At 45.5% G+C, this 13,989-nt stretch overlaps 1 protein-coding gene across 2 annotated transcripts; it reads right to left on the reverse strand.

The window, feature by feature from the left end:
* Nucleotides 1-112: 112 nt before the first annotated feature.
* Nucleotides 113-13,436, reverse strand: MARVELD3 (MARVEL domain containing 3). Of its 2 annotated transcripts, none has more exons than XM_090261151.1 (3): nucleotides 12,994-13,436; nucleotides 11,337-11,470; nucleotides 113-1,683 (listed from the first exon to the last, which is right to left on the reverse strand). In XM_090261151.1, exons 1-3 carry the CDS (start codon nucleotides 13,377-13,379, stop codon nucleotides 1,046-1,048), a joined length of 1,158 nt encoding a protein of 385 aa, XP_090117277.1. In that variant the 5' UTR covers nucleotides 13,380-13,436; the 3' UTR covers nucleotides 113-1,045. The 2 variants fall into 2 exon arrangements, with proteins under 2 accessions (XP_090117277.1, XP_090117278.1); XM_090261152.1 differs by lacking the exon at nucleotides 113-1,683 and adding an exon at nucleotides 4,528-5,995.
* Between the last annotated feature and the right edge of the window lie 553 nt (nucleotides 13,437-13,989).

A 13,989-nucleotide genomic window follows, 5' to 3' on the forward strand; every position in this document is an offset into this window, starting at 1 on the left:
ATTAGAATAAAAACCTATACTTTATATAATGTGTATATTTATAGTTGCATCTGACATGAACTGAAAATCTGAGACTAGATGTAAAGTACAAAAACAGCCATAAAACTTTAGATTAAAATTATTGAAAGAACTTTATTTTTGAGATTCAGCGTTCATTGTTACATGTGACAATTCAGGGTCGAGATATTACAATCTACCTTTGAAGGTCTGTACAGAACACTGTCGGGGAATGCAGCAATGAAGAAGCCTTCTAGAAGCCTTTATAGTCCTGTAAAATTAATTGCTTTACCTTTGAAATAGTTGAGTAACACGTTTAAGAAGTTTTGACTTCTTATCACACTATTGGGGAGCCTCATACTTAAGAAACATATTTCAGGAAAGCTGAATGACTTGCAACAAAAAGGAAACTAATGTGGGAGGCTGGCAAAACAAAACATTTTCTCTCAGCCCTGATGCAGGAATCAGGAGGAGGAATAAGCACCCTAAAAATATAAGTCCAGCCTCCCATCTCTAATGGAAGAAGGCTCCTTGGGGTCCAGGCAGTGACGATACCCCAATGGGCAGAACAGTTTTCCCTCTAGAAGAGGGTCAGAATGTAATTACTCCTTCAGAATTCAGTCACACAACTCCTTTAACATCATTCCCCTGGGGCCAAGTCAGGGAAAATGGCATGTTTCTTTTGGTGACCTTAAATAGTTAAGACAGGTAAGATACTTCTACTGCAATGTGGGTCTGATGTGGAGTTTTCAGCTTTCAGAGTGTCTCTGGCTACTAAACCATCATCATCATGACCTTACCATTTGGTAAGGGAGCCATACCACAAGGGCCTACCCAAACTTCTGATGTCCTTTGTAGCAAAGGTGAAGGTATTTTTTCAAGCTCTGAGCTTGAAAAGCTTATTGGTAGAAAAATGAGACTACCATCTAGCTTTGCGTTGGGACCCAAGAGAGCATTTATAAAATCAAGTATGTGAAACCACCAATTGTCAAATGTGTGATTTTAAAGGACCCATCTTTCTGAGAGAAACATTTGGTTCCAGAAGATCTCAGAGCGTCCCAGACCACAGATACTCCGGTGCCTCACCGTGACTGCGGTGCGGTCCCCGGCCGTCTTCGTAGTGCTTCTGTTCCCGGTAGCTCCGCAGGGCCAGCACCACGCTGACGCCATACATTATCACCAGAAGACAGGCAAAGGTGGCTGCTGCTCCGTCAGTGCCGGCCAGCTGGCAGTTCATCCAGGTGAGGCCTTTGCGAGCATAGAGCCTCTCTCTCATTTTGCAAGTGTCTGTGGCGTTGATCCGCAAGGCGACATGGAGGTAAATGCCAATGCCTATGCAATAGCCCACTGCTGCCAGGAGACTGAAGGCGGCCTCCCAGAGAAGCCACTTCCTTGGCAGTTTGGTCAGACTCCGGGCTCCTTGGAGTAAAACACCCATGGTGAGGACGCCCAGCCCGAGAGAAACAGCCACGCCGCCATATATCAGGGGTGCCCGGAGGACTGTGTACTGCTGGTCCAGCTGCCGAACCTGCTCCAGCTCAGTGCCCTCAAATGGTGAGTAATAGTTGTTCCCAAAGCCGCCGCCAGTGGTAAAGCTGGCACTGAATCCAGCAAGGACAAAGTAGGAAGCCACGATACACATGAGAACCATCCCATTCAGTATCACCTCCACTATCTGTACCACACCTAGGAGGAGAGAGATTTGGGATTTAGCACTAATATCACTCACCCTGGAAAACTAGGTTAGACTAGAGAAATACTGGTGGCCTGATTCGAAGGACATGGTCAGATTCAACATTAACATCCTTGGTTTGTCAATATTCATAGGTTTCAAAAATTAAAATATCACTGGAAAATTTTCTGGTAGTTTTTAAAATTTTTATTTATTGATTTTAGATGAAGAGAGGAGAAGGGGGAGTGAAAGAAAACAAACTAACATTGATTTGTTGTTCCACTTATTTGTGCATTCATTGGTTGATGCTTGTACATGCCCTGACCGGAGATCCAACCCACAGCCTTGGCGTATTAGGAAGATGTTCTAACCAACTGAGCTACCTGGCCTGAGCTTTCTGGCATTTTGGCATTATTTTTAAACTAAGCATACACTTACCATGTGACCCTGCACCTGTATTTCTGAGCTCTTTTCCTAAAGAAATGAAAACTTAGGTTTACACAAAAATATGTACACAAATGTTCTCAGTAGTTTTATTTGTAATACCCTCAGTGGGCAAATGGTTAAGCCATCCAGTACGTCTATACTAAGAAATATTCAGTTCCACAATAAAGAGAAACAAATTGTTCATGCAGGAAACTTGGATGGGTCTCAAGGTAATTATGATGAGTGTGGGGAACAAGTCAGTCTCAAAAGGTTATATGCTGTATGATTCCACTTATGCAACAGTTTTAAAATGACAAAATGGTAGAGATGGAGAACAGACTGTGAATATTGGGGGGTGGGGATGAGTGGGAGTGGGGAAGGGGAAGGCGGATGGATGGGTGTGACTGTAAAGTGGGAGCATGAAGGATGCCTGATGATGGAACAGTTTTATACTTGATTAGGATGGTGGTCACATAAATCTACATGTGATAAAACCGCACGGAACTACACACACAGATGAGGGCATGTAAAACTGGTGCCGTCTACGCTTTACAGATGGTCAACTTCCTGTTGTGACATTATACTATAGTTATGCAAGATGTAAATTGAGTTTAGGGTGCACAGGATCTCTGTACTATTTTTTGAAATATGAATCTATATTTCACAATTTAAAGCTTTTTAAAAATCAAAATGATGTAAAAAGGTATAAACTGAGAAAAATCACTCATGTCCCTCTCCACCCTGTTCTCTGCCCCCAGCCGCTTTCATGATTTTCTAATATAACTTAGTGTTCCCTTATGCAAATAAAAGCACCCTCAAACCCACCTTTCATGCCCCCTTTCCTGCTTTTTTCACAAGGAAGCACACCACATATATTATTTTGCATTTTGCAAAGGCCAGATTCATGTCTCCTCTTTTACTGCCTGTGACCTTGGCCAAAGTCAGTCTATAAACCTCAGACACTTCCTCTGTCAAATGATGATAACACCTGCCTGTTTTATCCCACAGGGCTATGGCAAAGCCCAAATGAAAGCAAGTGCATGAAAATTCTTGGAAAATCATAAATGTTATACAAGTGGGTGGTGATGCTACTCAGTAATGTTTATAAAATGGAAGGGTCTTTGTGAGAGATTTAAGACTAGGACCAATTTATGGAAAGCACAGCTACTCAGAAATCAGGAAAACCCTCTAAAATGCTAGGCATACCATGTTTATGAACTGGGTGGCTAAAGATCAGTATCTCTAGCTAACGGACTTAGGCAACGGCTAGTGGGCTTGCTGATCCTGTCTCCTGCTGGGCCCACACGAATTCCTATGAGGTTCATGGGACACAGCAGTCCAGGGCTCTGACAGTTGAGAAGCTACATTCCTCTCATTTAAATCTGAAAGGAACAGCAGATCAGAACTGCCCACTCTCCGCTCAGGCACTGAAGCTGCTGGCCACTCGTGAGTGAATGGACCCAGACATCATTCTAATTCTTGGGGACGGACCCCCCCCCCCCCCCCCCCGCAACACCTTTCTCTGCCTTGGTGTTCCTTCTATATACATGTTGATATCTCACCCCCTGTGGAGAAACAGGAATACAGCCCTACTACAAGATGTGGAAACTTGAACGTTGCCTTCTGGGACAGATTCTGTTAAAACAGTGGAGTCATAATCCCACAGCAAAAATATGCTAGGCTGAAATAGAATAAATCTAGATCTTGTCGACCAACCAAGCCACTGACTGTGACAATCGAAAGGAATAGTGGTCTGTGGCCGGGTCCAGTGATACTGGGTCTGTTGAAGGAATATGGCCACTGAATAATATCACAGTATCAGCCAGCCTGACCTGGCTCAGCTATCAGTCAGGCTCAGGTACTTCCAAGCATGCTGTTAGTGCAGAAAGCGTCACAGACATCGGGAGAAAAGAAAGAGGCTGAGCAGAGAGTTTATTCTATGGCGGGATGGAACATGTCACTGGAAAGAGAGCAGAAGGCTCTACAGAGGGAAGGGGAGACTGAAAGAGACCTGGTATTTTTGTTGTAAATGGCATCTTTCCCAATGATGCTGCTTTTGTGGTCGATCATTTAATACTCTGCTTAATTATACATCTACTTCTGCCTTTGCATGGCAAATGTGAAAAAACCAAGGAGAACAGGTCAAATTATTATTATTTTTATCTAAAATAAAACTAATACACAGTCAGCCATGTGTTAAATGAAAAACTTTAAATCTCCCTTTCTCCAGAAGCAAATATTGTTACTGCTTTATGTATTCTTCAAGAAATTTTCTAATCCTATACGTGTGTGTGTATACATACACACACACACGGAGATATATATATATATATTTCCTTTTCTAAACCCAATGGAACTTACCTTTTAAATGTGATGTTGCCTGTATTTAAGGGAATAATATTATAAATGTAAAGAGAACCATCACCTCTAAATAAAAATTTTCTTTGGATTTTTATTAGATTCTCATAAAGCAAACAACATACTTGTACCAAGAATATATTGTAATGCACGGTAAGTCATAATTTATTATGTAATAAGAACCCATGGAGTTGTCTGGCCAAAAGTGGCATTCTTCTGTTGGGAAAGAGTTTACATTCTTTTATTCTGGATGGATCCTGAATTCCAGATGTCGGGTGTTATTCTTCGTACAATGGTACATTTATAAGAGGTACAAAACACTTATTGAGCTTTCAAGGCCATGGTAAGGGGCTTGTTAGAATAGCTTCTTTGCAACCCAGTGAATTAATCTGATTCCTGTTTCCTCAGCCCACGCCTACCTCCAACCTAAATGTTACAGGAGTGGTCTCCCCAGCATCCCTACCCCCTCCATCCAAAGCCTTATGGAAGTGAAGGACTGCAGAGCTCAGTGGAAAATATTCAGAGCTAATCTGCTTAAGACAAATATGTTTAGAAAAGTTCAGGCTGAAATGTCTCATGTTTATGTGGCTTTTCATGAACTTTGAAGATAAGGTTCTTTAAATTTACTTGGTTATCTCTCTTCATTTAATCAAGAAGTACACTTTACTGCAGCACGTGCCTTTACCTTGTGAGTCTTGGGCTCCAGTTTTTGTTTTAAAAATAATTTTGGTTAGTCCCTCACCAACAGAGGATTCCAGAACAGGCTTATTACATAAGAGAATAACAGTCTGTGCAACGCGGAGCTGCACCCAAGATACCAAAGCTGCCCTGTTCCTTTTCAAGGCTGGGCGAGTTCCACAACATGTTCCAAGAACGACCATGATTCAGAGCAACTTACATGACTTAGGTTTGGCAGAACGCCTTACAAAGCCTAAAACATTAACGTTTCTGCAGGCTTCACTTTGAGCTTCCTGACCTTCCGGTAGCCCCTGATGGCCAGCACGGCCCCCAGGGCAAAGACCCCAATGCCCAGGGCAGCAAAGATGCCGGCTCCTATATCTCCCCCGTGGAAAGTGCAGCCGAAGCCACGGTAGCCCTTGCTCTGGTACAGCGCCTCCCTCTCCTTACACACAGGCGAGGCGTAGGCAGCGGAGAGCGCGTGGAAGTAAAAGTACAGGGCTGGCACGTATGCCCCTGCGATGAGCACGCCCAGCAAGCCTTCAGCCAGCAGCCACGGAGGGCAATGCCACGGGACCCGCAGGACGCCCGCGGCAATGAGGAGGCAGGAGAAGGCCATGAGGGCACCGCTGTAGGCCATCGCCGCCGTGACCGTGGGCAGCTTTAGCTGGTAGAACTGGACGTCCAGCTGCTGCGCTTTCTCCCCGTCAGCACCATCGAAACCACTGTAAGCCCCTCCGAACTGGTAATAGTAAATGCCCCCCAGGCTGGTGATGCCCGTGTAGCCCCCTGTAGAACTGTAAGATACAGAGCTGCAGACCAGGATCAGCAAGTTCAGGAGAGCCTCCATCATTTGGCAGCAAGCTGCAAAAGAAGGGCGCGTTACCATTTTGAGAGATGCACTTTCGCCCTCGGAGACGCCCACCTTGAGGCCATCTTCCCTGTGGCAGCTCAGACCACAGCCGCCTCTTTACTCTGCCCCCTGGGTGGCCTGAACTGCCTAAGCTGCATTAGCCGGCAGCAGGGACCCATGGTCTCCAGAGATGATGTCACAGATACGTTGGACTGAAAAGAGTACCTCTCAAAAAGAGCAAAGCAGCCTGCCCAGGTAGGGTGCAGGACCATGAGAGGAGAAAGCAGGCCAGCAAGCAGAAAGAAAGGGTCCTCTACGGAAGGCAAGAGCTTTCTTTGCCCCAGCCCTTCCCTGTGAGAAGGACTAAAATATAGTTATCTCCTCTTTAGGTTTGTTTTGTGGCTATCTTCAGTTTGAAAGAGGAGGAAGTTTGAAGGAAATCATAATACAGAACTTAAAAAAGTATAATGACGTTAGAAAACAGTATGGAAGATATGCATCAAAATGTTAACCATGGTTCACATGTATTAGAAATAGGAGCAATTAAGTTAATCAAACCCATAGGCTTATGAAATTAAAGAAACGTAATTGGTTTTATTGTTCTTAGACTTTAACTCAATAAGTATGTTTTAAAGTGTGATTTTGCTTTCCCAAAGAGCACATCTGTGCCATGATATTTTCCCAGAGCTGGATTCTTTCAGGGCCCCTGGCTTCTTTATCGTGGACAAGCAAAGAGCTCCAGCTCTTCCACCAAAGCTGATTGCTTTCCTTAAAATCAACTTTATTGAGATATAACTGATATTCAACAAAATGGTCCATGTTAAGCATACGGTTTGAGTTTTGGCATGTAATCATCAAGATACTGGCCATTTCATCTGCCAGAAAGTTTTCTAGAAAGTTGACCTTGGCAATCCATCCCTCACCTTCCTCTGCAGGTAACTGTTGATGTGCTTTCTACCATTAGGAATTGGTTTTGCCTTTTCCAGCATTTCAGGGAAATGGAATCATACAGTTATGTACTCTTCAGCATGTGGCTTCTTTTCCTCAGTGAAATGTAGAGCTGGGTGCTTCTGAGCTGGGGACTGTGTGCTGGAAGGGTGCTGGTGGGTCGGTGGACTCTGAGGTCAGGCTGTCAGCCTGTCCCTGGCTGTTAGAGAACCAGACCGTGTGCCCGCATCCATTTGGTCTATATACGAAGCTGTGTTACAACCACACATTCTCTAATTGAAATGATAAACTCTCAAATATTACCCTTTTATTATTATTATTTTTTATCCTTGTCCAAAGACATGCTTATTGATCTTTAGAGAGCGGGGAGGGAGGGGAAGAGGGAGAGAAACATCAGTTGGTTGCCTCTCATATGCACCCCTACTGGGAGCTAAACTCACAATTTAGAGCGTGAACTCACGCTCTGATTGGGAATCGAACCAGTGACCTTTAGGTTTAAGGGACAATGCTCCAACCAAGTGGCACTGGCCAGGGCTCAAATATTATCCTTATACTCTACAATTTTCCTCTAATATGCAAATAGCAATATTGTTTTCTTTAATTAAAAAAGTAACACATACTTACAAAAAATGTAGATAAAATTCCAACTGATAAATTTTTTTTGTTTTTTTCCCTGGACTTTTCTGCCAAACATGCATAATTTTTGTCAGAGTTTATTTGCTTGTTTAGGTAAGACCTGTGTTCTATTCTATCTATTTATATAACCTATTTTTTCACTCAAGAATATATAGTGTGAACATTTTTTCTATCTCAGCAAAAATAAATCTACTTAATACTGTTAAGGGATGTAAAGAATACCACAATGATTTCAAATCATTCCAGTAAAGGACATTTAAGTTTTTCTCAATGTTTTGCTAATGGGAGAAAAATATACTAAATATTTCTTAATGGAGTGTGGGGAGGACTAGAACTCCCACAAGCCTTTTATTCCTGTTTTAGGCTTAAGAGAACTAGGAAAGAATCACAGGGCTGGGATGGATGTCCAGGGGTCTCTGTTCTTTAAAAATAAAGGCTCAGAGACTCTCCAGGACTTCCTTGCCCCTTGAAAGAGTGGCTCTCTGGGAAGCCTCTCTCTCCCCCAAGAAGCAGTAGTTCACTTATGGTCATTCCTTCCTCTGACCTGGGCTGAATCTTTCAGATCTGTTAATGAGTTAACACTGTTAAAGTCAAATGTGGTTTGAAATCTTGGTGTAAACTCAGTCTGCATAAGTAATGGATTAGGGTATTAAATAATTATGTAGCTAAGAGGGGGGATTGAGAATATTAATTGGGGGAAAAAACCCACAACTGTTCCTCTTGAATCTTCCTAGCATGATCACAAGTCAATGCCATTGGCTGTGGGAAACCACCTCAAAACCTAAATCTCTAGGCTCTGAGAAACAAACACCACTGACTCTAGGAATTACAAGTTTCTGGGGGAAAAATTAAACTTCTAAAGATGCTTTGCAGGTAAGGCTATGAACTGAATGTGACCATCATCATGATTTGTTTGTTTGTTTACTTTTTCCAGTTTCCTTGTTCCACTGGCCTAGCTCTCCAGTGATCTCCATGACCACTAAGGGTTTAAAGGGAGAGGGAACGAACAAAAGAGAAAGGAGAAGCCTCTCCAAATGCATATTGGGGGAGCCAGGAGGGGAACAGGAAATGTACTTTTTTTCCCAGAGGACATGTAACTCCTCACCTGTCCCTCCAAATAATGAATGAGCCCAACCGACACACAGACAAGATTCCTGGTGATCTGATATCCACAAGTGATACCTGTACTTGCTTTGTATCTCATCTTTATCCTCAGCACCTGAAGATTTTAGTCTCTGCCCATAGAAGTGGACTGAGGGCCTCTCGCTCAGTGTTCTTTCTCAGTGTTCCACTGAATGTCCTACTTCCGGGTGACTCGTGGCCCAAACTTCAGAGTCTCCCCGGGAAGCTGGAGAGAGCCATAGCTGCCTCCCGCTTCCGCCAGTTTGCTGGAGGAGGACATGATTTCACGGATAAGGAAAAGCAATCATAAAAGATACGGGCTGAGACAGGTTACCTTTATCCAGGCACGCACTTCCTGCTTGAGAACAGTTGTTGGTGTTTAGTGGCTGTTTCTCTCAACACGACATGTATTGTGTACTTATGTGGGTCTCTGCCCGTACAGAGATCTTTATAAGCCCTCAATTGTTAGCTTCTGGCTGCTGAGCCATCCTTTCACTATCCTGACTCAGAAATCCAACCGCGAGGCCCAAAGCCAAACAACCAGAAGCAATCAAAGGTAAATCAAGGTGTGTTTTTGCCAAGAGCCTTAAGCTCTGCCCTCTCCTCTTGGTAAATCAACCACAGAAGAAAATATGCCTCTGTAGAGAAACCTATTAACCAGCCTGGCTTGTTCCTAATATTTATATCATTAAGAAAAGAAGAAAGGATTGGCTGAAGAACATATACACATAACTGCAAATATAATTCATAGACACAGACAAGAGTGTGGTAATGGTCAAAGGGAAGGGGGGACTGGCTGGGTGGCCGGCAAAGGGGGGAAAATGGGGATATCTGTTATAGTGTCAACAATAAAAATAAAGAAAAAAAAAGGAAAGAAGGAAGTAAACCATTTCAGGCCTTAGAGTCAGGCTCTAAATTTCAATTCCAGCTCTTTCACTGAACAGCTGTATAACTTTGGGTAACTTACTGTGTCTCTCTGAGCCTCAAGAGTTGTTGAGAGAAGTTAAAAGCAACAAGGTTGTGCCAACGTATGTAAACTAAAGCGAGACTACTTGTACCAGATTGCCTAGAGCTCTTCAATGAAAGTTCCATATAATCCTATAATCATGTATATCATTGTAATAATCCTAAAATACATTTTTCAGGTATGAGCTCCATGATTTCTCCCCCTTAGGCTGAGAAATTAATCCCTCTTACTCATATGCAGCCTAGGAACATTTCTCACCCAATCACATGAGCCAGAAGGGATCACCCTGACAAACCAGATTTTCTTCATAGCTGGTAAGGCCAGGACTGGTGCTAGCAGGGGAACTCTGGGAAACCACATTTGAAGCTGGCACAGGGTATTAAGTGTTTTTCAGACTCTGGGTGTTAACAAGTGTGGTTTTTTGTTTTTGTTCGTTTTTAATGAAGCAGAATAGAAATTATCCGCACTTGGTATGTAACAGGGTAGGTACTGTTTCATGACATTTGTGTGTGTGTGTGTGTGTGTGAACTCAGTCTGAATGTAAAATACATTTCTTACTGTGGATGCAACAAAGTTTAAAGGCCATGATGGAATGTTCGGGCATAGGTCTCTTATTGTGAACTGCAACCCAGCTGCTCCCTCCAGGTGACTTCCCGCCCTCATTCAGCTCCCGGCAGCTGGCAGCCATAGCTGGCTCTACCTGTGGAACCCTGGAATTCACCTGCAACTTAAAAACTGCAAACATAGCAGAGAGTTACTTACAAAGGGGTGCCTATAAGACTATCAGCTGATTTCTCAAAAGAAACTGCAGGCAAGAAGGGACTGGCAAGAAGTATTCAAAGTGATGAAAAGCAAGGACCTACAACCAAGATTGCTCTATCCAGCAAAGCTATCATTTAGAATGGAAGGGCAGATAAAGTGCTTCCCAGACAAGGTAAAGCTAAAGGAGTTCATCATCACCAAGCTATTATTATATGAAATGTCAAAGGGACTTATTTAAGAAAAAGAAGATCAAAACTATGAACACTAAAATGACAACAAACTCACAACTATCAACAACTGAATCTAAAAAACAGAAAAAAATCCAACTAAGCAAACCAGAATAGGAACAGAGTCATGGGTATGGGGATCACTTGGAGGGTTATCAGCTGGGAGGGGAGAGGGGGAGAAATGGGGATACGGGGCAGGGATTAAGAAGCATAATTGGTAGGTACAAAATAGACAGGGGGAAGTTAAGATAATATAGGAAAGGATAAAGCCAAGGAACTTATATGCACGACCCATGGACATGAACTAAGTGGGGTGGGATTGCTGGAGGAAAGAAGGGTACCAGGCAGAGGGGAGCAAAGCGAAAAGACATTGGGACTACTGTAACAATATAATCAATAAAATATACTTAAAAAATGAAAGTAAAAAAACAAAACAAAAAAAACAAAACCTGCAAACATGGCTGCTTGCCTCACCAAACCCTGGGGAACCTTTGAGAAGCGCGGGAAATCTAGCTGCACCTTTCAGACATTTCTACCTTTTTTATTTTTTAGAACATAAGAACCTCATGCAGGCATGAAAATGAAACTGCTAAGAACCCAAGCCTGCTTGATCTTTTGCTTCAGCAGTTCAGACCCTTTCCAGAACCACCAGCGACAACAAATGGCCAAACCGCCTCCAAAATGGCTCACCTCTCCCAGTGCACAAGTATCTGCATTTGTGGCATTCCAGGAGTCCTTCAGCCTCTGACTGGTAGTATTCCACTTCCTCTCGTCCGGGCCTGGGGTTTGAGGGCAGGTATCTCCCCAAAGTGGGTTCATTGTAACTGGAAACATACATGGCCATTAGAGGGCCTTAATTTCAATAGCTTGTTCAGCATTAGAACTCTGGACACCTCATGCTGGGGCCAGAAATCAAACAATGTGCACAACAGAAACAAAATTTACTGTAGTATTTCATACTGCTGGGAATTCTCTGGTTTAGTGACCCCAGAGGGCATCCAAACACTTGGCTCAACTCCACTAACTACCCCTATTACTTATCCCTGTCATTCTGAGCACCGGCTTCGATGCTGGTTTGTCAGCCTGGAGGTGTCATCTAGCCAGGCAGCTGGGACCTGCCATCGTGAGTTTCTCAGCTCAGCATGGACCAGGCTACTTTAAAACTAGTTTGCCTTCACTAGACTCCGATGCGCAGGCTAGGGACCAAGACATTGATTTTATAAGGCAAGCTGAAATGTAGCTCTGTATTTTCCCAGGTCACACAGTTGCAATGCAATGTGGCTTTAATCAGGCAAACAATGGCTAGTCTCTGGGACTCTATCTGGGCGTACCTTTTGTCATAGTTAGGCTAGTTGGTTTTAGATAATGCAATATAAACTCAGGATAGCAGCTTTCCCACTGTGTGGACACAACAGGGAGAGAGACTGGGCTTAAATCCACAGCAGAGAGGAGCCTGACACCTTAGAGAAGAGGGCAGGTGTCAAAAACCCGGAGGACGTCATCGCTCCAGGTCCTGTCTCCTTATTAGACTGGCACACAACTTGGGCATTCAGTACTATTTGTGGTGGTGGACGGGATGTTGCTTGGGGCCTAGGTCCACCTCCTGAGCTGCGTTCCATCCCCACCCTCTCCGAGCTCAGTCTCCCAGAACACCGCGTTGCTTTCAACTCACAAGTGTTCTTCCAGGCAGGATGGCAGGTTTGCTCAGACAGAAAGGAAGGGGGTGGAGTGGTGGGGTGGTGGTCCTGAAATGATCATGGGATCTGAATGAGGCTGCCCAGGAAGAACTTTGATGTGGAGTTTTTGGTAGATTTAGTTATTTGGTTAAAAGTGTGCTTCTTCCAGCTGTCTGTGTTTGAAATACATATATCGCTGGAAGGGGTTACACATTAAACTATTAACCTGACATTGGGATGACTTTATTAGGCCTCCAAGAAATGGGGACTTTGAGGAAAGCTGATTCTGGAACACAGAAAGAGGGTCTGAAACCCCAAGCAGTCCCGTGACCACGTGGTGGGGAATCAGCGAGGAGCTTCGGGTTAACCCCAGCTACCTAATCTCCTCCCCTCCCCTTCCCTGAAATCCTCTCTATCTCCTAACCTGCTCCCTGGCTCTGCCACTGCTAACAGGTGTGGTTTCTACTTTTTAAATTGGGTTCGGGTGAAGAAGTGGGGGCACCATAAGGTTTTCCTTCCCTCCCAAGTCACCTCAAAGAGCGCAAGGGAATGGCTGTCTGTCTCCCTTTAAACTGTCTTCCTACAAGTGGCCCAAGGGTGCTAGAGCAGCGCAGGCTGGCCTAGGGCCCCCGCGCCGAGGTCGCAGGCCCCACCCCGCAGCCCCACCTCACCTTTCTGGTCCGCGGCGCCCGACGCCCTCCTTCCTGTGGGGCGGAGACTCCAGGGTTTCCCAAGGCGCTGGCCAGGGGGGCGGGGCTGCGTCCCAGGTGGGCCGCAGGGGTCCGTCCCGCGTCCGGCTTTGGCGGGACTTTTCCCAAACTCTTTGTTCATCAGGACGATGGTCCCTGACCCTGTGTCTGTCCTGGCGGGGATCTCGGTCCCGCCCCCTGTCCCGGTCCCCGTCCCTCCGCTGGCCTCCGCTTTTCTCTCTGTGCCGGTCCCCGGCTCGGTCCCGCTGTCGCTCGGGGTGGCGGTCTCCGTCCGGGCGGGGCTGCCGGCCTGGGTCCCGCTCTCTCGGCCGGGTCCGGGGTTCACGAGTGCTCGACGTATCTCCCATGGCTCGATTCCGCGTCCCCGCCCCGGAGCGACCCGAGGGCAACAATCACTACAAGTTTCCCAGGCAGGTGGCCAAGGCCGGGGGCGGAGTTGGCGGGGCGGGGCGGGGCGGGCGCGGCGCTCACCTGCGCGCACACGCACTGGCAACGCTGCGGGCCTGGAGAGTGGCCACCTGAGCGCCGCGCCGCCAGGAGGCGCCGCTGTGCGCGGCCCGGGTACCCGCAGAAGCGTGTGAGTGTTGGGTGGGAACCTAAGGACTTGTCCGCTGTGCACCCACGGGAGCCGGCGACCGCCACCCACCGCGCCCGTCTGCCCTGAAGTATCCCCTCCGCGACCCCGCCACGTGAGCGGCCTAGGGAAGCGAGCATTAGTCTCAGCCCCTTGGGTTTACTTTCCGAGTGTTTCCATCCACTCGCTCACTCAAGTGTCCACTCGGCCACTCACCCAGCCACCCAGCCATCACTTGAGGTCGGTTCATCTATTGCAGCAGTCCCTGACGAATGTGTTAAAAATGACGAACCAGCTTTTTGTTTTGCCAGCTAAAGATATTTAAAAGCATGTAAAAGTGCCACCTGTAAATTAATTCTTTCGACAAACATCTGTGAACACCA

Source organism: Furipterus horrens, unplaced genomic scaffold (assembly GCF_987537825.1).
Source record: "Furipterus horrens unplaced genomic scaffold, mFurHor1.1.pri manual_scaffold_13, whole genome shotgun sequence".
NCBI lineage: Eukaryota > Metazoa > Chordata > Mammalia > Chiroptera > Furipteridae > Furipterus > Furipterus horrens.

What these genes read in the sequence shown, in the direction of transcription:
- MARVELD3 (XM_090261151.1), bottom strand. Translation starts at nt 13,379, where the DNA reads ATGGGAGATACGTCGAGCACTCGTGAACCCCGGACCCGGCCGAGAGAG. An exon ending in GGGCGCCGCGGACCAGAAAG is followed by an intron (nt 11,471 to 12,993) that starts GTGAGGTGGGGC and finishes GTATGTTTCCAG; the next exon opens with TTACAATGAACCCACTTTGG. An exon ending in ATACTTGTGCACTGGGAGAG is followed by an intron (nt 1,684 to 11,336) that starts GTGAGCCATTTT and finishes CTCTCCTCCTAG; the next exon opens with GTGTGGTACAGATAGTGGAG.